The sequence below is a fragment of the Mycteria americana genome, chromosome 7, assembly GCF_035582795.1.
Source record: "Mycteria americana isolate JAX WOST 10 ecotype Jacksonville Zoo and Gardens chromosome 7, USCA_MyAme_1.0, whole genome shotgun sequence".
Taxonomy (NCBI): domain Eukaryota; kingdom Metazoa; phylum Chordata; class Aves; order Ciconiiformes; family Ciconiidae; genus Mycteria; species Mycteria americana.
Genome location: NC_134371.1, coordinates 17,738,040 through 17,764,910, shown reverse-complemented (window position 1 = coordinate 17,764,910; position 26,871 = coordinate 17,738,040). Strand labels below are relative to the sequence as shown.

Here is a 26,871-nt window from a genome sequence, read left to right as displayed (position 1 = left end):
AAAAAAAAACACAACCCCTAAACCCTACCAGCAGTCAAACCTGAAAATCCACATTAAGCAATGATACATTTAAATAAACAGGTGTATCAAATGCTATATAAGACTTACACATAGAACTAATTGAACAAGATCAAGCTACACATAAAAGTAGCAAAATTCTGCACTGAAAGAAAAGACCTTATGTGTTTATGGTAACACTATTGTGTAAAGTTTGAATGAAGAAAACAAATCATTGTTTTCATTGAGAGATTTCAAAATTTCCACGAGAAACAAATCAAATAGACTTCACACAATAACATAAGCACTGTCACCTTATTGTTACACCAGTATAAAGAACATACTGCATGAAATCAGAATAAAAATAGATGTTGACTTTAAAGGACAAAAATAATGACCATCCTTAATCTATACTTCAAGATGCAAGGAAAGAGAAAGGAGAACTTAAAAATACTTTTGCAGATTTTGATATTCAAGTTCAGTGCTAGAATCAGCAAATGTGCGTATGATGATAAAGCACATTTGCTAGGATGTTGATTCAGCAAAATCACTTGTACTATTATTCAGCTGTTCAAAGCATGTAATACTTCGACAGCAATTAAAAGGAAGAAGAAATTGAGGAAAAATGCCAAATTGCTCAAGGCAAAAATTCTAGAGCCAGTATTTTTGTGTTATGCTGCTGCATGTACAGTATGTTACATGCATGAAATTCAACCCAATTAAAAATGTGATGATTATTTATAAAAAATGTCACCTTCTTTTTTTCATTTTTGCTTGCACTCTAAGTAGGAATTAGTATTGTACACAGACAATTAAAACACCAATTTACTGCAGTCTTTATTGGTTAAAGAAGGACGTTCCCTCCCACTTCTCGTATGACAGATTAACCTAAACCACCTTTTAGGTGTTACTCTTCCAGAACCACAATACTAATTTCATTTTGCTGTACAGTAAGTGGTACAACATAGTAAAATAGATTTTGAATCTGCAGAAGGTAGAACACAGAACAGAGGTTATGCTACGTGTCCTCAGGTAACTGCAAACAGTGTTCTGCAAACCTCAGGTAACTGCAAACCCTCTTGGTCTCTAAGATGACTAGGATAGATGGTTGGCTGGATAGGTAGTTTACACATGCCAGCCATATATCCAGATTTCTTCAGATATGTTCTCTTTTCTGCCAAGAGATCAAATTTGAAAGATGTGTGAGCATATTGAATGTTTGTCTCAGTCTGTGGATATCCCCCAACATAAAAAGGCAAAATATTCAGAAATCTCAGGCATGCCCACTGCAGCCGTTCCTGTGACACATGCTTCTGAACTATGTGTATGCAGTCAGTCTGATGCATGTGAACAGAAGTGTGTAAACTTTTGATTAAAAAGGTGCAGAACTTAGAATTGTTCTTCCTGGCACATCTTTCAGACTTGCCTGGTTAAAGTGACAATGATCCCTTATTTTGAAAGCGGCAAGGTGATTCCGCGATTGAATGTGGGAATGAGTCTCTAGACAATTTAAAAAAAAAAAAAAAGAAAAGAAAAGAAGGATACTCCAGACTATTTTGCAGTATCTGCAAGGATTTTGAGATAGCTGTCATTTTGGACAGCTGCTCATTCTGTAGTTTGAAATAGAAGAGCTCAGAGTGAAGTGCCCTAGTAAGCCGGAGTCTGTTATCAGACCTTTATATAGAGTTGCTGGATTATCTTTTCATTCTAAACTGTTTAAATTCCGGGTGGTTGTTTGCTTTCTCATTACGGAGAGAAAAAGCCTGGATCTACTCAAGTCGTCTTTCAGATCGATATACTAGATAATTTAATGTTGTGTAAGATGTCTCTGTAGCCATACAGTCTGTGATTTTCATGAGGCCTCTTGATGTCTCTGAAAACAGTGGGAGTGTATGTCCACTTACATTAAAGGTCTATGCATAACTCCAACACAACATTGTCATGGGAGATGTAAAAAATCCATATATGGAGCCAGCAATAATAGGTAACTGTTTGAATGACACTTCATAACACACAGCAAACTAAGACCCTATTGCTGAGCTACTGCAAAGAAGCCTTCTGTACCTAAACTAACCTGCTATGCATCAGAGAACTTCATGCACTTGCACTCCACTGATGGTCTGTATTTTCATTCCAGTCACTGGAATCTTTGATGAATTACACTGTCATACATAATGAAGTCTTCACAGGAAAACTACTGTAGTTTAATTTGAAGCTTAGTCAGAAGGTGGCAACTCTAGAAAAACAGGAAATGCATATGTTATAGTGCATTATCTAGTTTATTTTGCGTACCCTGCACCTTGAAATGGATCATTCACAAATCATGCTTTTTATGAGTTACAAGATACATCTGTCATTCTTGCAGAATTAACCATTTTTTACTCAGTTGCTCCCCCTCCTTTGCTTTTACTTACCAACTCTGCCTCAACATTTTTTTTTCACTTTTCAGTCTTCCAAATGGCATCAGTTGCATCTTCCTTTCAGTCTCCTTTGTTTAAATAAAATTTGTAAATCTGTGAAACCAAATTACAGCCACATTGTATAAAAAGGCAGCTTCCACCTTCCTTTAACCCTCAGAAACAACCCCCAGTGTCTCCAATGAATATCAATGAAACCAGAAATAATAGCAACTTTTATGTAACTTGGAACAAGTTTTCTGATCTGTTTAGAAACAGCGGATTTGTTTTATTTATGGGTTTGCAATGTCACATGCATTAAGAACACTACATTGTTGTTGGAAAAGCATATTAGTTAAACTATTTAAACATTCTTTGTACTTTAAAATGATGTTTTCATCTAGTAAAGATTAAAATATCCTGTTCATATTCAGAAGGATCAAGCTGTTTCCCTGTAACTTAGCAAATGAGAAAGCTTGAGAAATAAGCAATGTAGAAAATAAAAGTTAATTCAATATATTTGTTTATATTTGGATTTGTTAGTGACTTAATAAATTATAGACTAAATATTGTTAGATGAAAAAACACTACCAGCGCATAAAGAAGACCAAACATGTTTACCTAGTGAGTTTGGAGTTTACATCCAGCAAAAAAAATCAGTTCAGCTTTCAGGATCTATTATTATTATTTGAAACGTGTCATCAAGCAGTGTGTCCACAAATGAAGACTTGAGTTAACGAAGACTATATATATTTATTTGTTATGTATATATTTTTATTTTCTAATAAAACCAGCGGTTTGTAGACTAGAACTTGCTGATTGGATGATCTGACCCTACAAACAGCATTTAACAAAGCATGCTGAATGAGATACAGTCGTGCCCGATAAACACCAAGAGGTGCAAGTTCACTGTACACACTCAACAGAGTGACAAAATCTCAGCATGATGGATTCTTTAAGCTGTTTTTATACATATAAATGTCAAAACACAGTACATAGGGAGATAAGTACATGGTAATGTAAAAAGACAAATGTATTTCCAATATTCTAGATACTAAGCACTTAAATTTATATATCATGGAAATGAAATGACTGGAAATTATCCAGTCTGCTACACTTCTTCCCCCAACGATCATATCCCTGCTGCGTTTTTGAGATTGAACAGGCAATATGAAGGTTGCCTTTAACTTGGGAGAGTACAGGCTCACTTTAAGAAAAGCAGTATTGAAAGAACTAAGACCTTCACCTTTTTTTCTTCTTAATCTCCTTTTCTCTGTTCCGTGTTAGTTTTACAGAATGGTTCTTAACCTGCGGCCAGTAACATCGACACGGAAAGATTGCGAAGGCTGTCTGCCAGCACGCTACATTCTTCATTCGGCTGACTAGATGGCTACAACCTGTAGGTTCCTCCCTCCAGATTCGGGACGGGATGAATGCATTTCAAATGACCAGGTGTAGCGGTCCCACGATAAAACCGAGACATTATCACACACATCACCTGCCCGTGCCAGCACTGGAACTTGAAACTGGAACACCTGTCCTCTGGCCCCAGCAAACCGAACTGGTTTGTGCAGCTGGGTTTACTGTATCAGTTGTTTGTAAACTACAGAGTTGTCTGAAGCGTTTTGCACGAACCTCGGTTCCGTGCTTCTTTCCTGAGGAAAAGCACCGTAAACAGGGCACGAAAGGCAGGGCTCCAGCCCGCGCAGGCTGCCGGGCACCAGCCAGCCAGGCGTGCCGGCACCGCACAGGCCGTGCCTTCCCCGAGGGCGAGAGGCCGGGTCCCGCCGCGCCCGGGCGTCCCGGGCACTCGCCGGGTGCGCGGGAGCCTCGGCGAGCAGCCGCTTAGCGGCAGGTCCGAGCCGCGCTGGCGCCGGTACCGCCGCGCCAGGCAACAGCGGCGGGGCCGCCGCGGCGACCCTCCAAGACGGGCGGGCGGCGCGCGCCGCGCCGGGCGGTGAGGGGCGGGCAGAGCCGCGCGGGGTGATGGAAACCGCACTGGTCGGGTCCCGCCGCTCGCGTAGCACCGCTGCCCGGGGCCAGCCTTAGGCGGGCCGCTTCCCGCTGGGCCGCGGGGCAGGAGACAGACAACATGGCGGCCGCAGCTGCGGACCCCTCCGCCCCCTACCCGGGCGGCGCAAGAGCCCGGCGGGGGCCGGGGGCGAGGAGGCGGGAAGGGCGCCTCGCCCCGCCCCCTCCGACTGCCCGCCTCCCGCCCCGCCCATTCCTCAGCGCGCGCGCACGGACCTCCCCGAGCCCCGCCCTCCCCGCTTCCACCCCGCGCGCGTGGCGGCACCGCCCTCCGGCTCCGAGGGGGGCGGGCCGCAGGCGACCGCGCCGCGTCACATGCAGCCAACGGCCGCGGCCGCCGGCGCTCGCGCGAGGCCCCTCCCCGGCTGGGCGGGGGCAACGGCGGGGGGAGGAGACCCCTCCGGAGGGGGGCGGGCGGCTCGCGCCCACCTCCGCGGCGGCGGGAGCGGCGGCGGCGGCGGCGGCGGCGGCGGGGCCCCTCCCCCGGGGGCGGGGCCGCCCGGGCCGGCGGGCTGCTGGCGCCGCCCCCCCTCCCCTCCCCTCCCCCTCCCCGCCGTCCCCTCAGTAACTTGGCTGCCTTTTATCGGGCGAGCGGCGAGGCGGAGAGTTTATTGGTGCCGGAGCTGCGGCGCGGCCGGGGCGGGGAGCGAGCGCGGCGGAGGGCGGGGGGCCCGGCCCGGCCCGGTCCGGGACGATGCTGCGGCTGGTGTCGCTGAAGTTGGGGCGGCTGTACCGCTACGTGAAGCTGGCGGTGCTGGGCAGCCTGGCGGCGGCGCTGGTGCTGAACACGCACTCGCTGCTGGCCTCGCTGCAGCGCAACGAGCTGTCGGAGCGGCGCTTCCTGCAGCTCAATAAGTGCCCGGCCTGCTGGGGCACCAGCTGGTGCCGCAAGTTCCTCAACGGGCAGCTGCGGCTGGAGAGCTGGGGCCGCCTGCGCCTCTTCGACTTCTTCAACGTCAAGAACGTCTACTTCGCGCGCTACGGGGAGCCCCGCGAGGGCAGCCGCCGCGTCGTCCTCAAGCGCCTCGGCTCCGCACAGGAGCTCGCCGACATCGACACCAAGATCTGCCGCCGCGCCACCGGCAGGGGCCGCTGCGACCTCCTTCAGGCCCTGCACGCCACCGAGTTCGCCAGCCTCAACGGCGACGTGCGGCTCCTCACCCCCGACGCCGTGGAGGGCTGGTCGGACCTGGTGCACTGCCCCTCGCAGCGCCTGCTCGACCGCCTGGTCCGCCGCTACGCCGAGACCAAGGACTCGGGCAGCTTCCTGCTGCGCAACCTGAAAGACTCAGAGCGCATGCAGCTCCTCATCACCCTCGCCTTCAACCCCGAGCCGCTGGTGCTGCAGGTAAGCGCGCCCGACGGCGCCCGGCCGGCCGGGAGTGCCCGGGTGGGCGCCCGCCCCTGCCTGCTCTCCTTGGTGCTGCGCAGCCGCCCCCGCCGGCGCCGGCTGGGCAGGGGCCGGCGGGCCCCTCGCTGGAAGCGCCGTCCCAGCCGAGCGCCCTCCGTGGCCCTTGGTCCCCCCCGCCGCCGCCGTGGCCGGGGTCGCCTTTGCCCGCCGCGCCGGGCACACGCAGCTGTGTCTGCGCGGGGGAGCGCAGGGAGAGCAGGGCTCCTGGGAAGCTGGCCTCAAACAGCGGCGAAACGCGGGGGTCCTCTTCTAGGTCTTTGCCCTAACAGTGACTCTTACGTAAAGATAGGAGCTCTGTGGGCTGAGGAGGGGGTCTCTGATTCCCACTCTGGGCAGGAGGCGTTTCTTTATTTCGCTCAGTCTCATAGTTTTTCTTTCTTCCTCAAAGACTTTGTGCGTTTTCCCGATTTGTTTTCCTCCTCGGTGCTACCGTGCCTGAAGGCTTTAACTCGTTCTCCATCCTGCTTGCCTTTCTCATCTAGGCAGGGAGCTTGCTTTTCTGTTCGGTAGCGAGCGGTGAAAGCAAGCAGCTATTCTGCAGGAAGCAGGCGGGGGGGCACACTGTAAGGGAGATGCTTTCTGCCGGATTTATGCCTTTCTTACAGTTAAGTGTTAGGCTTTAATCCTGTGGCATCTCCCATAATACATATATTCCTAGGCAGCTATGGGAATCAGCGATTAGTTTCTTAGGGTCTAGTTTAATAGATAGTGGGTAGAGACTTTACTGTAATGCTGTTGTACTTTCCTTGTCAAAAACTGACTCATGTGCTATGTCGTGTTCTTACATGAACTAAATACAATTTTTGCTTTTCTGTTGATAAAAATTAGAAATAGGTATTGCGTAGCCTGAACATGGAGCGACAAATAAATGAATGGTATTCTCTTTTCAGTGGTTACATACTTTATATTCTTCAGCTAGGAGAACTGGTTATGTGTGCAGACCAGAAATTTGTGCTTTAACCTGTCATGTAAATTTTTAGGTGAAAAATTTGTAGGAAACCGTTTTATTCTGTGGCACCACTCAGATGCTTCTATTGTATATCTATTTATATTGGGAGCTTTGCATTTTGGCTCTTAACGCTATTGAGAGAACTCCAAGTATGCCTTTAGTGTGTAAGTTTGGACTCAGAATTGTTTCGTCTAACTACTGAACCGTCCTTGCCTTTATCTGATGTGTGATAAAAAGAATATTTGCAAATACATTTGAAAGCATCATTGCATGATTACTGTTATAAACATCTGCTGTTTCTCTAGTGAGAGGCCAAGAAATATCTAATGCTCAAAAAGCAGTGCTGTAGGCTTTACCCTCCAGCAAATTCACCTACTGATTAATTTCTAGAGCATGCATTTATGAACTCTGCTTAATTAAAAATTTGTTTTTGCGTAGTATGCCTTCTGCCCTTCAGCCTCTCATGTACAGCTCTTGGGTTTTGTTTTCAAAGTTTCCAGTTTGCTTCTCAGCAGACTTAGGGTACAGTATGTCTCTTCCATTTTGCCTTAAAGTTGTTCCTGAGCACAGTGAAAAAGGAAGCTCCACTTAAGTAAGGAAAATCAAAACTTCTTTGCTTTGATTATATTTGGAAATTCTTTGAGAATTTGTTTTGGCTGCATTTCATACAACTTACAGTTTTGGTTTTGAACGCTGGTTCCAACATACTAGGCATAGACCTAGATGGCCAGAAAACAGCTCTGTATGTTTCTTCATAATTTGCGGGGCCAATGTCTTCTTTACAGACAAAGGGTATGGCACAGTTGCAGCATTTACTATTGTGGGGTGGTTCAAAGGCAGTGGGCAGCACTGGTTGGTGTAAGAGCCTTGATGCCTGTCAGCTTCTTGATAAGCTGTGGATGACCCCTGAGGCTGTCAAGCAAATGTGTTGAAGAGATGAACATCTCTGGACGTGAACTTAACAAGCACTTTGCTCGCCATTTATCTTGGCGAAGGCACTGCTGAGAGCAGAGCAGGTCAAATTGGTGGGAAGCAAGGCAGCCTTTACCAGTCCAGAGTGTAGTAAAGTTGTCTGTCACCTCTTACCAGATCAGAAGTGTTTTGCACAATGTTGTAGATTTTGATGAATAGGCATATCCTGGAAAATATTTCTGGGGAACTTCAAGCCAGCTTTGTGTGTTGAAACACTCTTAGTATATTCTCCGGAAGAGTATTTATCAACTTTGGTAATGGGTACTGAAGGTTTGAATACCTTCCCTCAGTTGGGAATAAAATATCTTAAATATATGAATCTGAATGAACTCTTCCCATTTGCATAACATGTCACATACCACTCCATTCTCAGCCTCTAGCTGAGAAACACGTAAGGAATGGATAATTCTGTGTTATGCGGTTATTGCAACAGCAAGATGCAAGGCAATCTTTATGAGGGGGGTGAAGTTACTTTCCAGAAATGATAACTGACTACTGAGAAGTTTGATTGTGTTTATACATAAGATACGTAGAACATCTTATGGTATAGTTTCTGCAGTATGGATGAGAGCGGATACAGGCATGGGCATGAGACCTGTAGGCTTGCTCTAAAAATCAGCTGCCTCCAAGAAAGGAAACGTGCATGATGTCATGGGAAGAATCAGATTTTAATTTTAAATAAATAAAATATTGATGTGTGTAACTGATGCTGTCTGTCTGTCACCAGAAGGCACAAAGAAAAGTATTGCTAGTTTTTGCCTTGAGCTTTTCATGAAATACTACTGTGACTGTTTAAAAGACTGTCACGAATAACAGTTTTGGTTTAGAGGCAGAGATAACTTCTAAATTCTTGGTGTTCAGTTCATTAAAGTTCTGTGTTCTTTAATTAAGTTATAGAAGCAGCCAAATGTAAATAGGCACCGAATCTAAAGCTTGATCTTTGATTTATACCAGAAAATTCGCTTTAATCATCTACTAGAGCTAGTAATTTGTGCATTATAAGACTTTTTATCAGAGATTGGGATTTTAGCTTGAAGCCTATTTGGAGTATGGATTATTCCTAAAGTGACGTTGCTTACAAACTGCATATTGTCACAACTAACTTACAGATTTTGCTGTAGGAAGTTTTCAGGTGGGGCTTTAACCCATAGCACGATATACTTTTGTTACAAGTCTCCGAACAGTAGTAAACCAGCACAGTTTTGTATAGATTACTTATTGTAATCTTAACTCAATATTTGTATTTTTTTATAGCTTTCTTGTTAACCTTCTGTTGTGGTTTAGCCCTACTCGGCAATTAAGTACCACACAGCTGCTCACTCACCCTTCCCCCCCCCCCCCCCCCCCCCCGCCGGGTGGGATGGGGGAGAGAATCAGAAGAGTAAAAGTGAGAAAACTCGTGGGTTGAGATAAAGACAGTTCAATAGGTAAAGCAAAAGCTGCGCACACAAGCAAAGCAAAGCAAGGAATTCATTCACTGCTTCCCATGGGCAGGCAGGTGTTCAGCCATCTCCAGGAAAGCAGGGCTCCAGCACGTGTAATGGTTACTTGGGAAGACAAACGCCATCACTACGAATGTTCCCCCCTTCCTCCTCCTTCCCCCAAGTTGATATGCTGAGCATGATGCCATATGGTATGGAGTAGCCCTTTGGTCAGTTGGGGTCAGCTGTCCTGGCCGTGTCCCCTCCCAGCTTCTTGTGCCCCCCCAGCCTCCTCGCTGGTGGGGTGGGGTGAGGAGCAGAAGAGGCCTTGGCTCTGTGTAAGCACTGCTCAGCAGGAACTAAAACATCCCTGTGTTATCAACACTGTTTCCAGCACAAATGAGCTCCCCATATGAGCTACTGTGAAGAAAATTAACTCTACCCCAGCCAAAACCAGCACACCTTCTTTATCCACATTTGTTAAACAGTTGCACGGGTGTACTCAATGAAGAATTCAGCACCTTTTGCCATTTTACTTCATGAAGCAAATGGGAGGACAGCTCCATTATTATTCAGTATAGTTTACATCTTTTCTGTGTAATAAAATATTAATTTACTTTTGTAGAATCTCGCTAAACTAGTCAGTAATTAAATCCTTTCATGTTTTTTGTCTGAGTGCACATTTGAATGAAACAAACTGTATATGAGGGTTGAGGAAAGAATTTTTTAACTTGATGTGTAAATGTTTAAGATTTAACTTCTGATAGGTTTGGGGTTTTTCCTTCCTCTAATACTCCTTTCCTGCAATAAAGGCAAATACTTTTTAGTAAAGTAAGTTCTGATCTGTAATCAAAATTTGATACATGTAAACCAATATTCTATGTAAAAATGAACAGCTTATTTGGACAAAAGCAACAACAAAACTTGCTGCTCTTTCCTTCAACTCATTTAATGGAAAACAGAGTATTTTAAATAGGAATCACCTGAAGGATAGGATCTATGCATGGCATCTGATTCATAATTGAATATGATGACTGTGTGCGTCAAACACTTGCAAAGATAGGTCAGCCAAAGTTGCCTTGTGAAGTAGCAAAATTTTAAAAATAAATTGGATTAGACTGAGTGCAGTGTTAATATTCACTTCTTGCAGAATTCATAGAACCAGTATGGATGTAAAGTAGATTTATCCTCATCCTATGACTTTTTATAAACCACCCACCTTCTAGTTTGTCTTTTAAAAATAAGTGTAGTAGAGAAATTTTTCTTCATTTTTTTTTTAACCATGATGTGTGTTCAAATAATGGATGTTATTCAACTTTATGAAGTAACATGATTAATTTTTATCTTCACTGGCCAATAGAAACATAAACTTACTATTATAGAATCGAAAATGTTGGCTGCCTATTGTTAATTTCCATAGAGGCTAAGATCAGTATTCAGTCATTGACTCTTACAAAAAATTCTTCTTTTTTTTTCCCCCCGTTCCTAACAAGACTTTTTCCAAAACCAAGGCAGTTCAACAGAAAGATTTAGGGAAATAGTTAAGCTTTCTCTTAGACATACCTCTTTTCCATAGAGCTCCTGCACTGATATCTGTCAGCCTCCAGATTTCCTATTTAGAGCCACCGTGGCTGTCTCTTTATGGTTTTTGAGGTGCTATCATTGTGCCACCATAGCTGCCTTGCTGTGAGCCATGGTATGCAGCCATGCATTGTTCAACACATGGAGGCCTGTGGCAAAGTTTTTTAAGTTTTGTACTTAAACACGAGAAAAAACCCCAAAACCAACAATGCCCAAAAAACTGAGCAAAGTGGAGAATTCCATGTTCTGGGAGCTGGGGAGACTACAGTATAACTCACTACAGCTGAAGTGAGAAATTGTTGCTATATAAGAAAATTTTGTTTTTTCAGTAAAGTGGTTGTATTTCTCGTAAGATCTTACGGTTAGCTGTGAAAGACAGATTACATCTGTCCCGGCGAAACTGAAACATAGATTCTATTAATGGTGGCAAAAGTGCATCTAGAGCTGGTCTTGCAATAGTCAGCCTTGCCCTTGTGCTGGCAATTCCATTGGTGTACGGTACTGCCAGATGCACTATTAAAGTGACAGTACATTTGCTTTGTTTTCAAAGCAAACTTGAAGTTTGCGCACAAACTTTGCTATTAAAATAAAAGTAAATAAAATGCTTGCAAGTCATGTGGGGTTTTTTCCGAACTATAGGTGTCTGTGAATTATACCCAGAGTGCATTAATGCAACTTTGTCTTGAGCTGTAGCTTTTAACAACTTGTTTAAAATGGGAGATTCTTTAAAGAATGATGGTGAACATTTATATGTTGTATGTAAATTACAAGTCTCAAAGACTTTTATTTTTCTGACACTAAGAAAAATTCCAATACCTATATGGAAAATAGCAGTATTTTTTCATTTTTTTAATAGATTGTGTAAATCATTGCCCTTCCCTCAGTTATGTATTTAGCTTTCTAAATACTTAAGCTTAATTACTTTATTCTTCTCACAACTTCTGATTGTTGTTATTCCTTGGGGGGGGGGGGATCCAAAACAAAACCAACAACAGCTGTATCTCTATTCCTGGTATAATTACTCTGCATGAACAGTCTGTTGCCACGTAACCTAAAATTCTTCTGGTTTCTCTTCATGTCATCATCGGGGTTTCTGTTTGGTTTTGTTACAGGAAGAACAATAATTGACATCTGGTAAACATATATTAAAACATTAACTGTGATCTCTTTGAAACAATTTCTTGTGCTGAATTCACTCGAAGTAGCAATTTAGCCAAATGTTTTACAGAATTATTTTGCTGATCCATACATAACCCAGTAAGAAGTAAATGGGCAACTTTTTTTGCCTGGGATTACTTTTTCTTTTTTTTATCATCCACACGGTTCTAGTCATAGGTTATTTTCTGTAGTACTATTCTAAATACATTGGTAGAATGCCATCCAGTTTCAATACTTGGTGCCTTTTAAACTTTCTTCATTACTCAGTTTGGTGTTTCCAATACATAATCGCTATGCTAAATACCAAGTAGTGGATTTAAGGCAGTTATCCACACTACCTGATGTGTCTTCTAGTGGACTTGTATTAAGTCCTGGCTCATACAGATACTGGCATTTTGACATACTAAATAGTATTTATTGTGTAGTATTTTAAAATCATGAATATTTTCACTGATCTTTATGAAAAAGTTAAAATGTAATTGTTTGAGATCAATTGTTAATAGTCATGTTACCTCCAGTTGATTTGAGGCTTTTTAATAAAAAATTTATTATCTGCAATTTCATATATTATTCCATTTTAAAGATTCACTGTAGTCTGCTGCAGATGAGATAAGTCATGACTTCCCCCCCACTTCCAAATTACTCCCATGCAGTTGGACTATTTTTTTTTTAAAGCTATTTTTTCTTTTTGCAGTAAACATAAACTAGGCTTAAGGAATGTCTAGTGCTACTTTATGGGTAAATGGATTTTTTTTTTTTTTTTCTTTTCAGGTCTTAACTTTTCTTAAAATTATTTTTTTGCACAAATCAGTTGACTGACACCTATAGAAAAGATAATTCAGAAAGCAAGGGATTTAAATTTCAGATGTTAAAGTGAGGCTTTAGTCTTTCTTGATTCCTGTTTTACATACTTCTAAGTATTGTGGAGAAAGGAGATGAATTTGTTTTCCATCCCTGAATTTCCATTGTGCACGTTTTAAAAAAGAAATGAAAAATTATTGTTTTGTTGAATTAAAATTGAGTAGCCTTGTGTTATGAGACTATTCCACTGATTTGATTGTATTGAAAACTGAAGAGTTATATTTTGCAGTGACATATAGTATACATATTAGGCCAGAACTGGCTTGTACTTGTCATGTTACCATATTAATTATGTTCCTTAAATGTTCAAAACTATTTTCATCTTTCTTTCTGGTGAAACTTTCCTAAAGTGATGACAGGTAAATAAAGTAAAAGGAATGTTTTGAAATAGTGTAGAACTTCTTCAAGTTATTGTGGGGTATGCATTAAGATGAATGTCTCTCTTAATCTAGAGGCTGCTGAGAAATCACTCTACAGACTTAAATAGAAATCCTCCTGATAAATTGTAACTCTGAGCAGTTTTCAGTAACACAAAAAGAAGTGTGTTACCCCACATTCCAAACCTTGAAATACCAATGTTGTCCATTTGCTTCTGGTACGTCTGATGTAGAGGGTGAGCTGTATTTTACTTTCCTGAATTAAGTAATTGAGGCTTTGTTTTAGTCTCTTTGCTTTTGAAAATTAACTTTCAGAAATAAGAGTAGGCCATCTCTGCTAGGACTTCTTTATAGTGATATATTCCAGACTCATAACTGATGAGAAGTAGATAGTGATTGTTTTCATCTGTTGCAAATTTAATCTGAACAAACTTTTATGAACTACAAACCAATTTGAACAGGTAACAACCAATACAATATTAAATTTTGTATACTATGGTTCTTGCATTTAATCGTTATTCATTAATTTGTTTGGAGAAATGACATACCTCTGCTAGCATTGTGAAATATAATTTTTACAGTTCAAGTGTTCAACTTAGTCATTGAGTAATTTCTAATTCTGAGTGGGTTTATATTTAGAGTTGTCTGTGTATTTTTGTCCTATAGTGTGTCAGTTAAGCCTGATATGTTCCTCTTGTTGGCCTGAATTGTATGTAGTAACTGGTTGAAATGTAATAAAACTGAACAGAAGTCAAATAAATGAAAGAAACGTAGTTTCAATGGGAATACTAATGTTTGGAATATTCAATGAAATCCACTCTTCACTGTGTGTGTGTAGGCTGTGTATATGTATACGCTTAACTTCTGTGGGAGTTTTAGTTGAATGTCAAATGATTTGGCATATAGTTGAAAATGAAATTGTTTTCATTGCACTCACTAGCATTCACAAATACATTTGAATACGTATCTTCTAGAATGCAGATCAATTCCTGACCAAAGAAGGCATCTGCGTTTAGACTGTGCTTTTTAACTCCTTTGATCTGAAAAGTTTTATTGTAAAATCTGATCTCCAGGTCTGCATGGTTCCAGAGCTTTACTTATTTGCCTTGGTGACTAATACAAGTGCTACTTCTGTTTACAATGCAGAATCAACAGTACTCTGTGAGAGCAGAGCAAACTAATTTTTTTCCTTTTGAAGAAGAGCATATTATTTAAATTCTACCTGCCATGCCAGTTTGTGCCTGGGCAAACACAGTTTAGTAGGATGATTTTAGCGAAGGCGTCACAAAGAGTGTAATTTTGCTATGAAGGTCTTCAGGATCATGAGGAGTAGGAAGAGAAGCCCCCACTCTGTTTTGCATGGTTTTTAATTCCATTGTATTTAAGGTGTAGCTTGTTGTTTGTTTGTTTGTTTTTTGGTTGGGTTTTTTTTTTTTTTAGATGCTACTCACTTTATACAAAGATTGGTAGTGACAGTAACATGTAGCATCTTCTATAGTAGTTTTGAAAATGAAAAGGTTATTTTTTTAATGGTACAGTGGAACAGTAGCTCAAAGATGTCAGTTGTTACTTAAACTGTTTTGGCTTTTTTTGGACTTGATTATTAGGATGAATTATATGCTTGATTATGATAAACTAATATTCTTTTAAGTGTTTAATTCAAAGGGGATTTGTGTTATTGCAGACTACAATAGGCCTTATCAGCTTCAAGCTGGTGAGTCTTTACTGCATGATCTAATTCACAGCTCTGAACATTCAAAATCAGTGGCAGATTTGTATATCTTCTTGTGTTTGGACAGATGGAAGTGAGGAAGACAAATGCACTGATAGTGTGTTTTGTGCTTCAGGGAAATTATAAATTCATCTTATTAATTCTCGATATTTATTCTGAGACTACAGTGTATTTTTTTTAGAAGACATAAATTCAGTATTATTTTTTTCAGGAACAAAGTGTCCTTTGTCCATTTGACAGGGTTGGCTTAGGTTTTTATCCTTGCTTAGAGAGATATCTTGTAGCTACACTAATTAGGGCAACTAAAATATTTTCTTGATGTATGTGTCACTGGGAATGGAGGTAGCAGAAATTTTTGTCATATTTATTGTTTTCCATCTTTCCGTTAGAAGATTATACATATTTCTCTGTGAATAGAGAAAGATAACAACTTTAATGAGGGAAAACTTACTAAGCTACCTGTTTGTAGTTTTTCATATGCATTACCATATTTTAAAACACTTTTAAAAGCTTAATTGTCTGTGGTTTCCATGGCATTTGTGTGTATATTCACAGATAAAATGTGAGTGGGTGCATCAGAATTGCAGATTCTTTTCTCAGATAGCTGTTTCTGGTTTTGAACAAGAGCTTAGTTTTTATCTTAATTGTGAAATGCACATTTTTAAGTCTTCAAATAGCATATTCAAGTACAAACTTACTGAATTAAATATTTATACTACTAATAATTTGAGAATTAAAATAGAAAGTATGTTATGCATTACTCTACAGAAATCTGAGATTTTTTACAGCTTTCTACTAAGCTTTTTGTTTCTAAATGCAAGTTGTTCATGGAAAATGTGTTTAATGAGCATAGAAGTTTGTGTTCGTGTCTTACTGGCTTTCAAAATTTTAATACATGAAGAAAAAAAATCCTCATGTTAAGTTAGTTGCAATTTCATCTAGAAAGGTGCTTTCAAAATAGAATAGTACAAAAAGTTACAAATCTCTGATTGCAAAGACAACAGATCTGTACTTCAATTAACATTCTTGTCAAACTCACTGTGTGAATATAAAACTGCTGAATGGGGCGCTTGTACATATTTTTATCCCCTTCTTCAGCTACTGACTTGGGTAATGAAGTGTAGATGTCGTTGTTACATGCCAGTTGGAAGGGAGCCAAAACAGAGATGTTGTTTGTACATGTGCAGATGTTGGCAAGATTCCCTGCACTCCTGTTGTCAAAAGATCTTTTTATTGCCACAGAGTTATAAATATATCTGTGTTACAGTATGGCATGCAGATATTTTACGAGTACTGTTTGGGATGTTCACTTCTTAATAAACCAAACTGCTCCTAGAATTTCTTGCATGAAATGAAATTCAGTGTACAAAATGCAGGAAGCATAATAGATGTGTTTTGAAGATCAGTGTACCGTTGTGACTAATACTGTTCTTTCAAAATCAGTTGAATCTATTACATAAATCCCTGCTGCTGCTGGAAAGGAAAGGTCCTCTTAGCTGCTTTCCTTTCTTCTGCACCTGGCTGTTCAGGCCTTCTCCCTTCCTCTTGTCAGTACTAGCATGATGTGGTGATGTGATGAGCTGGATCAGGCTACTGATCCAACTGAACACCAGCCCAGCAAGTGCCAGCTGCATTGCTTTCCTAATGACATGACAGAGGGGATTGAAATGGGTGTGCTTGATGGGTTAGGAGGGATGGACACCTTTGCTTCCAATGGTAGCATGGCCTTTGCCAGGTTCAACTGTTTGTGGTTGAATTTGTATTTGGAAAGGGAGGCAAAGGCAGAGCAGGACTGGAATACAGGAAAGGAGAGGGGTGGAAAAGAAAAGGAGTGGGGTGGTCCAAAGTCATACTTAAATAAAAATATTTAGGTATCATTGCTGTAGCGATTGAATATATTGCATTGAGTGCTGGTAAAATGCAGCAATATGAAAATGTTATGCATAGTTGGTGAAATCAGTTAAACCAGCGTTTATCAGAAAATGTAATTGGGTAAATTTTCTCCAATTTAAGATATAACTTTGGTTCTATAAGATATGGATGAAGTAGACTTGCATGATTACAGGACTGATAGGCACACACATTCGGACTTCCTCAATACTAAGCTGTATGGCTTTTCCCTGATAGATACTGGTAGGCAGTATTTTGAATTTTCCTGTATGCTCCTTGATCCTGCTCACTGGAATGAAAAATTTTTGCTTGCCCAGAGTTCTCTGGAGGTTATGCCTTAGTACCAACTCCTGCTTGCTTCTTTTTGAGTGAAAAAATGTGTTCCTTTGTAAATAACTAATTTCATTTGATAGACAACAGCCATTTATTTGCTTATTGGTTTGTTTTGATCCAGGACTGAATACAGTAATGATAAATGTGCATGAAATCTCATTTTGGTGGCGTTTATTGATGCCGCAGGCATGAGTTTTCATTATATTGGTCTGTTTGTAGAATAAGTAAGGAACACTGAATTAGCACACACTTCATTTGTTGGAAGGTTATTTTGCTAACCACAAAACAAGCAAAAAAACCCCAGCCAACTTCTGAACTGTGGAATGTTATCACTTGACTTGCCCTGAACTAATGGATATTTGCCCCTACTTATCACCTTCATAAATTGGCCGCAAGCCTGCAGATAAAAAACTGAAGACTGGATAATGTCATCCTTATTGCATAGTAGATTCAGCTAGTGAAAGAGGTTTAGTTCTCAATTACATGGTAACACAGCTTGAAAATACTGGTCTCAAAACCATCAAATTAGTTCTGTATCACCCTTAGGATTTTTCATGACCAAATTTGCCTATGTGGGTAGATCAGGTGATCAAAATAGAGTAGAAGTCCAGACATTTAGGCACCCCAAAAACTTTGAACCTATTCTGTTATTAATATGGGTCTCATGCCCTTTTGACCAACCAAGAAAGGTTCTTCTTTGCAATAGTAAACACAGTTATTTCCCCTAAAAATGTCTTCTCTGCTTGCCATGTTAGAGGTTACCTTAATGGCTTTTGCCATAAAGATGCCAAACTAAGTCAACAATAATACATTAACTTCTTCACATGTACCATATAAAAAAGATTGGCTATGTAGAAACTTTGAAGAGTCCTTGAAAATTCCATAGAGGACATCTTGAGCCAGAATAGTCTGGGATGGCTGCTCAGCTTCCAGTAGGATCCAATTATGAAATAGTGTTAACACGTAAAAAAAATGGGTATTATTTTTACTGTCTCACACTTAAAATATTAAATAATTTAAAAACTGTAGATGAATGAATTGCAGTGTTCTTAAGTGTTCCAAGCAAGGACTGCTGGAAGCTAGGTACAAGTTAACCTGGTACTCAGCCTTCATTTTAGATACAGGCTCAAGTAGGGCCTCCGTAACATTTTATTAAATGGTCCTATGGCAAGGAGCATGCTTCCAGAGCAGAAACTTCGATCCTCAGTCTTCTCTCCCTGTCTGAAAGGCCTTTAGAAGAAAGATGGAAATGAGCATGCTGTAGGTAGGTTAATTGGTTTGCTGGGCTGGAGACTCCAGTTCTGTGCTGGAGACTTAAAGTGAGAGCCAGGTGGAGTGTTAGAGTGACGTTCTCCAGTATCAGCAGCATAGAAACGGAAAGGAATGCCCAAACCTTTTCTTTACCCGTTTTTTTGGGGGTGGAGAAAGTATGGTCTGGACTCTCAATAATAATTGTTCCTTTTTCCTAGTCACCTCTGTATAGTTTTGTACTTCTTCCGATATTGATTCAGAATGGATGAGAAAGTAATTGTAGCTGCCTATGAATTGCTGGGAGAAGTTGCACCGTGGAAGCACTTGTGTTGCCCATCCATAAGAGGGGCTTTGATGTGCTTCAGTAAACCTTTTCATTAGTAGCATTTGTACTTAAAAATTCTGTAACTAAGATTCCAGTTTTGTACTGAAATAACTTAGCAGATGGAGACAATCTCTCCACAGGGTTTTGTTTTTTTACCTCCTGAAACCTACAGCTGTTGTGAAATCCTGAAAATTCAATATAACCAAGAGAAACTATTGTTGCAGTGCTGAGCAAGTGTTCCTGCTTTGCTTTTTCTTCCTGTGTGTTTACCAGCAGCGTCTTTTAAAAGGTAGAGAAGACAACTGTGAGAATTGTCCTCTTGGTTATTGCTAGAGGACTCATTGATCCAATGACCTTTTGGGTCAGAGGCCAGTTAGTAGTCTTTTTAATGAAACTTGGTTCCTGCCATGGAAGCATGCTTACACAGAAAACAACTAGTGAAATATGCAAGCAAGTTTTGTGAGTAAAGATTGGAGTGTGTATTGGTGATTTATGTTATAGTATTGACTATCGTGATCTAAGCAAATCTATTTTGTTTTTTTCAGGGCTTTTTAATACTAAATTTGAAGTCTTAGTGTGTGTATTGAGTATAGCTTTAACTTTGCTGTTTGCGTTTCAAGAATAAGTATAAATTCTTGGGGGTAGGTGTGGCTTGCTGTTCCTTGTGTATTACAGAGCTTCTAGTGTTTCTGAACAACATAAGTATTCTAACCTTGGCTTAGCATCAGCTGATGCCTAGTGCTTAAGATAAAATGATCGAAACTTTGTTATCAGAGGAGGCACAGACATAGGTAAAATGACGGATTGCTGTAGGGGAGGTATGGGTTCTAAGGCTATGGTGATTGGGTATGTAAGCACTCTTAACTTTTCTAAATTTTTTTTTTTTAAGTGGAATACATACACAGATGGGTGAGCACTGGGCACGTCTTCCCTGACTGGTCTTGTAGTTCAGATCTGTTCTGCATGATGTGTTTCCTTCCAGTGTCTCTTTTCTCGATTTACCATAAATGTTTTCTGCCATCATGGATTCCAGGAGGTATAAAGCTTCCATTCAGAGTGAAACCCAGCATGCCATTCAGCCCAAGTGTCGTAAAACCTTTGCTACATCATCACTACAGAGTTGATTACTATTTGCTTCTGGTGACACAATAGCAAGGTAGCACACGAGGAAGGAGCATGTGTGCATAGTGGTATCTCCTAATCGTTAAAATTAGTGTACATTATATTCTTAAGAAAGTGCCAACTTCTACACTTTTGCAGCTTCTTAATTTAATATTTTTATGATTTCTTCCTGATGCATAGTGTGGAGGATACCTTTTAAATGCTTGTCTGTTCATATTGAAGTCTTGGGGCACATTCAGCGCAACTGAAGTAGGAAAAGTATGCTGATGTGTTTTGGGGGGGGGGGGGTTGGTTTTTGGTTTTTTTTTTTTTTTTTTGTTGCTTGTAGGATGTTATTCAGTCTCTTATGTTAACTTCCACGAAAGCTACTATTGGAGACAGATTTTACTTTTGATAAAAATGTTACGTGGCTGTGTGTAATAAACACAGAGTATGTGTGTAGAAGTTAATCAAGAGGTAGACTGTTAAGGAGTACCGGAGGCATAAGAAAGCCTAAGCTTTCTTTTATACCTTAATCTGTTCTGTAATCCTTTCTGTGAGAGATCTTCAAGTGAGAGGATCCTCAAAGGAATCCAGTCATTTGGGGAAAATGGAATGGGGGTGGTGGGAAGAAAGAGGTGTCACTTTTGAAAGCTTTTTCCTTTAGGTTATTAAAAAAACTGGTTTTAATTAAAAATTTCAGATGCAAAATTATCTTGGTGGCAAGTACACTTGTGTTAGTACAACAGATGTGTATAAAACACCAATAGGAAAAGATAGTTGGTGGAATTGTGCATTTGTATGTGAAAATATGTATCTTTCCCTTCAGTAGTCCAGCACGGCCTCTTGCTCACATAAATATATTTTGTGTTGTTTTTTCTTTCCCTTCAAAACTTATAAGTATATATGGAAATGTTGTGTTGATGGGTATTTACAGGTGTGTGTCCTAAATTTTATTGAACAGCCTTTTAAAATGTAAATTGTTTTGTATTAATGAAAATTTAAAAAAATCTTTTTATATACAGAGTTTTCCATCTGATGAGGGTTGGCCGTTTGCAAAGTACTTAGGAGCATGTGGAAGAATGGTGGCTGTCAATTACGTTGGAGAAGAGCTGTGGAGTTACTTTAATGCACCATGGGAGAAACGAGTGGATCTGGCCTGGCAATTAATGGAAATAGCTGAGCAGCTGACAAATAATGACTTTGAATTTGCGCTCTACCTCCTTGATGTCAGCTTTGACAACTTTGCAGTTGGACCGAGAGATGGGAAGGTTATCATTGTAGATGCAGAAAACGTTCTGGTAGCAGACAAAAGGTTAATCAGACAGAGTAAGTCACTTCTTTCTCTCCCCTCCCGTCACCCCATGTCTCTTGCTTCTTTCTCTGCAAGCACAATATTTAAACTATGTGTAGTTGCTAAATACCCATTTTGTTGGCTTTATAACTAGACTACTAATTAACAAACTAATTAGCTTTCTTCTGCAATTAGACTACTAATTAACTTGACCAATTTGTCAATTTTACAAAGCGTTGAGCTTACCTGAACTTGATTTACATATACTTTTAATCTCTGTAATCCTGCTTAAATGGAGTGGTGGGGGTGGGAGGAGAGGGTTTGGACATTGGATGGGTTTGTACAGATGGATGGACAGATAGACAGACAGGCTGGCTGACTGACTTGTCTACCTTAGCTAAAAGAGAGAGGTTCCTTTCGTCTTTTCCAGACGTCTGTAAGGATGGAAGTCTTGGCATTCTATTTTCTGTGAATGACAAGACAGTCTTACTGCCCGCTTTGCCTTAGTTACATAGCCTGCCTCTGCTTTAGTTGTTCAGGTAGGTGCTCTGTAATAATGGAACAGAAGGAATGAGTAATTTTAGTGCTGTTTCCAAATGGGAATAGTGAAAATTTGTTCATCTTTCTGTCAACTGTAAAAGCTCAAAGCAGTGGCAGCAGGATACATGTTTGACAAAGTGGCATTACATGGTTTTATATTCCTTTTGAGCTTATAAGGAAAACTTTACAGACCTAAGGGCTAGAGACATTGAACATGAAACCCTAGATTCTGCAGAAGTTCATGGCAGTAGGCCAAGTGATTCCAGTTTGCTTTGGGTGAATGGATTTTTTTAAGCTTTGCAAATAGACTTCATATGCTGTGCTGCTGAATTAACTTTGAGACTATATTTTCTATCCACACAGTTTTCTACAAGGAAGCATGTTTTTGAGGTTTTTTTTTTTGGTTTTGTGTGTTAGATTTATTATACGTTCTCAAGGAGCTTCGATTAAAATTATCTGAGCCTACCAAGAAACCTTTTAATGTATTGGATATCCAGTACATTTACGCTAGTATTTATGGGCCACACAAATAAACTTTCTTTTTCTCTTTTTTTTTTTTTTTTTTTCTTTTTCCACCCTCTTAAAGTAATATTACTTAAGACTGACTTTTGGAGCATGTCTGAGTTGCTCAGTCACAAAGATGACCAAATGAACTCTGAAAAAGTTGATGTCTCCATGGAATAGGAGCAAGTAGCATCTTGCAGAAGCTGAATGCTGAAAGTGTCATGCTTACATCTGTTGTCTGTAGTTCTCAGACTAATGTGGATCTAACTAGGGTTTTTCTGCATGATTTGTAATCTAGCAATTAATCAAGAACACAGAAAACAAATGAGGACACAAGAAAATTCTCAGTCTTTGTATAAACTTGACATTTAATACTGATTTCATTAATCTCCTGGAAAGTTTCATTAAACAATCTCTGTCTAGAGTGATTAATATGCCTGTTTAGATATTTGAATATGTATATTCTGTCCAATTGCACTGTACAGTAATATGTAATTGTACTCTATGTGGGCTATCATAGTTGAGTTTGCTGAAGTCCTTTTTTCCTATTCTCCTTTGCTGGCTTTTTTTCCATTTTGAGTTTGCTGTTCATTGTACAAATTTTACATCATATTTTTATAGTTTTAGCAGTCATCCTTGAGTATGCTTTTTTTTCTAGTCTGGCTTGCAGTGCACTGGAAATGACCAATAGTCAGCTCAGAGACTACCAAACACAGATAAATTTTTCTTCGTACATCACAGTGCTGAAAGAGATCTGCAAAACTATGAGACTCCATGATAAGGATCTCTTCTTTAAGCTGGCAGTAATCTAGAAACTTAAGATGAAAGTTTTCTAACAAAAAGTAGTAAGAACTCAGGAGATCTCACACTTAGTAACCTTTTACGTATTATTGTGTAAGATATTTTTTGTAAATCAGGTTTTAAGTTAAAGAAGGCTTTGTGACAAGGCCACTAGTTACACCTTCAAGTTTTGGTAACTTCTAAAATATATATTAAGAAGGGTTTATACATGTACGTAAATGCCACTTGTTTCGTTGAATTTTTTCTTTCTTCAAAGATTATATGTAATGCATCTGCTTTTTTATATGCATTTCTTAGTTACTACCATGTCTAAAGTAAGAGGTTGGAAGATAATGTTTCAGAAGTTTATGGCAATTACTTAGCAATGTTGTTTTTTTTTTTTCTTTGGTAGACCACATGCCCTGTTAGTTCCCAGGGCAACTGGAGAAACCAAATCTATGTTGCTAAAATAAATCATGTTGCTTGTTTGTTTTTCTCCCAACTTCAGCTGTGAATCATTCTCTTGCACTTTTGCATTTTTTCCTCTGGGTATGTGTGTGAATGTAGAATTCATGTGTTTAGTGTGCTGTTTTTTCTGCTTCCCTCTCTTTGCTATCTATTTTACCCTCTTTCTTTCTTTCTTTCCCTTATCTTTTGTATTGCCAGGACCATTTCAGCAGAAGGGTATATCAAACTGCTGGATGCAATCTTAGACAAGAACATTTAAGAGTTCATCTAAACAGAGTTGGTTTATAGTTTAAATATTACCAGTTTGCTGTGTATTGAGCTTCTGATTGTATTCAGATGCGCATATGCTCTTTCCTCCTCTCTCTCACTTTTTTTTTACTGTCTCCTTATATTTCACAGATAAACCTGAAAACTGGGATGTATGGTATGAAAGCAAATTTGATGACTGTGATAAAGAAGCTTGTCTGTCCTTCTCAAAAGAGATTCTTTGTGCTCGTGTCACTGTGGACCACAATTATTATGCTATTTGTCAGAACCTTTTATCAAGACATGCCACATGGCGTGGCACTTCTGGAGGACTACTTCATGACCCCCCAGCTGAAATTGCCAAAGATGGCCGCCTTGAGGCCTTGCTGGATGAGTGTGCCAACCCAAAGAAGAGATATGGTAGATTCCAAGCTGCAAAAGAACTGCGTGAATACCTTGCACAATTGAGTAACAACGTGAGGTAGTCCACAGTGAAATTTTTTTTGCAACACTGGCTAAAACACTATTGCAAAGACAAACAGAAAATGAAGTTTTGAACTTACGTATTAAAAAGAGAAAATTAAAAAAACCCCTAGTTTATCAGTTTTCTAAATACCATAAAAATATAATTTTATGGTGTTATAATGTTCCTTTGCAAATAGAGAAGGTACTTACTGAATTAAAACTTGAGCTACTATTGACTCTCCTCCCTAACTATTTAAAAGGGAGTAGGTCAAAAAAGACTGTGATAGCTAAATTGACAGCTTGTATGTCAAAGGGTACTTTACATAAAACTGCATTAGTGTCACAGTTTTGTGAAGCTGATGTTCTTACTTGGAAAGTCAAGTTAGACTGATGGCCTGTTTTAAAGGCCTTTTTCCTGACATCATTGTCTCATTTTTGTGTTTGTTTAAACACCTTGAAGTGGCATTTACATACAGGTGAATCTAGCTGTCTGCATTGTTTCAAATTTAACGGGCTTTCATGTTAATGCTGTGCAGTACATTCCTACTGTGAGTGCAGGATTCCCACGTTTACTGTCTAATTTTAGGGGGTTTTACACTGTATTTTACTGTGCTTAGACATTGTGTATTTTTTTTTTTAAGATCATCATAAACTCAAATGTCATGTGAACTAACATTCATTTGATGTCTTTTATAGTTCTGCCATTGGAAATATCACTTAATGTAATTATTGTACAAAACTTTTACCCTTCATGCCAGTATATACACATGACTGTTTAGCAGGAAATCATGGTATGAGCAAACTTGTATTTTTAACAGAGATAATTTGAGAATTGGAGAGACACTACAGTAAAAAGATCTGTATGAATTTAAATTTGGGATAGAAACTTGACTAAAAAAAAAAAAAATCACTAGTCCAGTGTAGTTAAGCATAAACCAAAGAAAATGGTTTTGTTTATTAGTTTCTAAACAAATAGTAAAGAAAAAATGCTATACTGTAGTAAAGCTAATAATTCTCAAAATTCAAATTTCAGTGGTCCTTGATTACTCTTTGAAGAACTTTGAAAACTATATGCTTATATTAGAATAAAACCCTAATTTGAATAATAATGTCTAGAAAGTTAGCAGGTTTTTTACATCATTCCCATTTCTGTTGAATTCAAGTGTATTGGGGCTTACTGAATATTCATCTCTTGGTTTACCAGCTAAATTGATTAAGCTGTATTCACTCTAGACACCTTTTCTTGAACTGAGTCGGACTGTTCCCAGTGCAGTTAAAATTGACTTGTTGAGTTTTGTGTAAATCTAGAGTTGTTCTCATAAATTACAGTTTTTATAAAAACCTTAGTTACTGCTACAAGAACTCACTTCAAAGCTTGCTCCTTTTTTTTTTTTTTTTTTAACATCTACTATAATGCTTAATTTTCCTGAAGTCTTATTCATAAAAAGATACTCTTAGGAAATGTATGCATATTACTTCTTGTAACAGTAATGAAGGAAACTTATATTTCTTAAATGCGTGTATAAACCAATATTTTGTACAAGCTAAAAAGAGTTCTGAGCAAGGTAGTATGTGCTACTTTCAAGAGCAAAATTAGTATGCCTCTCATACTGTATCAAAAGACTGATGGAAACTGTTGCTTTACCAAATTGCTGCAAGTGCAAGGTGAGGAAAATAGCAAACTCACTGACTGGCCCTTCTTTCTCAAAGCTCAAAAAGTGGAGCCATATAAAGATGCAGAGTGTTTTTTGATTTCTTAGATGACTATATTAAGGATATTTTAGAATTCGAAATTCTCACTTTGTCATCTTTGCCTATGTAGTCCTTCCTAATTTGCTCCCAGTCCCTTGTCTTGTTTTCTGAAGTTAGGATGCCCAATGCAGCTAATTTTCCTTTCTCCCCTCCCCTCATTTGAAAACTGTTTTACATGCTTGCTCTGGCACAAGCTGTCAGAGAAGGTTCATGTTATTTTTCATCATAAAATCCACTTATTTGATGAAAATATACTAATCCTCAGACTAGGTAATACTACCCTACCATAAAAGCCTTGACTTATCACTAAAGTTGATTTTTAAACATCTACCACGTTTCCCAATGAGCGAGTGGAGTATGATTGTTAAAGTTGTAAAAGAAACAAACACTACCAGTTCTGGTTACTACTCGAGGCAGTTCTGTAACTGTCAGAATGTCCTATCAGATTTGGTTTGAGGTTTAGTTCCCTCAGAAATAAGTTACTAAAGCCAATTATAAAAGGAATTTGGAACTTTTTAAAAAGAAAAAAACACTACAGGGAAAACATTGTGGAGAGCAATAAATCTTGTTCCGTTTGCACCTATCAGATATTTATTGTACAATAACAATTTATATTTTTAGTCATTGCCCATTATTATTGATGAACACGGTGAAATATTTTTGAATGAGATGTTTGGGGTTTGTATGTGCATTACAATTGTCCTTTTGTACTGTAAGTTACTGTTTGATTGGAATATTTTATCAAAACTGTCTCCCTGTGCCTTTATATTACAAGAAAGTTGTTTCTGCAACTTCTAATGATATTAATAAAGAATACTTTAAGAACCTCATCTCAGATACTCATTTTCCGATCAGTCAGTCTCTTAAGATTGACTTAGTCTAGGGTGCATTAAAGTATGCATAGAACTAGTTTGTGTGGTGTTGCAGAATGCACTGTCGTCAAAAGTGACAGATAGGAACTTTTTTTTTCCCCTCCTCCTTTCTAGTAGACTGTTTGATCCAAAGTATGAATGATCTGTCAGGAATCTTTTTGTTT

At 39.4% G+C, this 26,871-nt stretch overlaps 2 protein-coding genes across 4 annotated transcripts in view; one reads left to right on the top strand and one right to left on the bottom strand.

Annotated features, from left to right (window-relative positions):
• Positions 1-4,633, bottom strand: part of SLC9A9 (solute carrier family 9 member A9) — a 250,212-nt gene extending 245,579 nt beyond the window's left edge. Inside the window, exons 1-3 of one of the 2 annotated variants that reach the window (XM_075507217.1) lie at positions 3,640-4,633; positions 2,412-2,510; positions 2,072-2,233 (exon numbers count right to left, since the gene is read on the bottom strand). The gene's annotated coding sequence lies outside the window, so the exon portion shown is untranslated. The remainder of the gene's footprint in view (positions 1-2,071; positions 2,234-2,411; positions 2,511-3,639) is intronic. The other variant, XM_075507218.1, reaches the window with a different exon arrangement.
• Positions 4,634-4,979: 346 nt separating this feature from the next.
• Positions 4,980-26,665, top strand: DIPK2A (divergent protein kinase domain 2A). 2 transcript variants are annotated; one of them, XM_075507220.1, is made up of 4 exons: positions 4,980-5,772; positions 20,812-21,115; positions 21,511-21,619; positions 23,772-23,889. In XM_075507220.1, the coding sequence occupies exons 1-3, from the start codon at positions 5,119-5,121 to the stop codon at positions 21,585-21,587; spliced, it is 1,035 nt and encodes a 344-aa protein (XP_075363335.1). In that variant the 5' UTR covers positions 4,980-5,118; the 3' UTR covers positions 21,588-21,619; positions 23,772-23,889. The 2 variants fall into 2 exon arrangements, with proteins under 2 accessions (XP_075363335.1, XP_075363334.1); XM_075507219.1 differs by lacking the exon at positions 21,511-21,619 and having other exon boundaries at positions 4,986-5,772; positions 23,772-26,665.
• Positions 26,666-26,871: the final 206 nt, after the last annotated feature.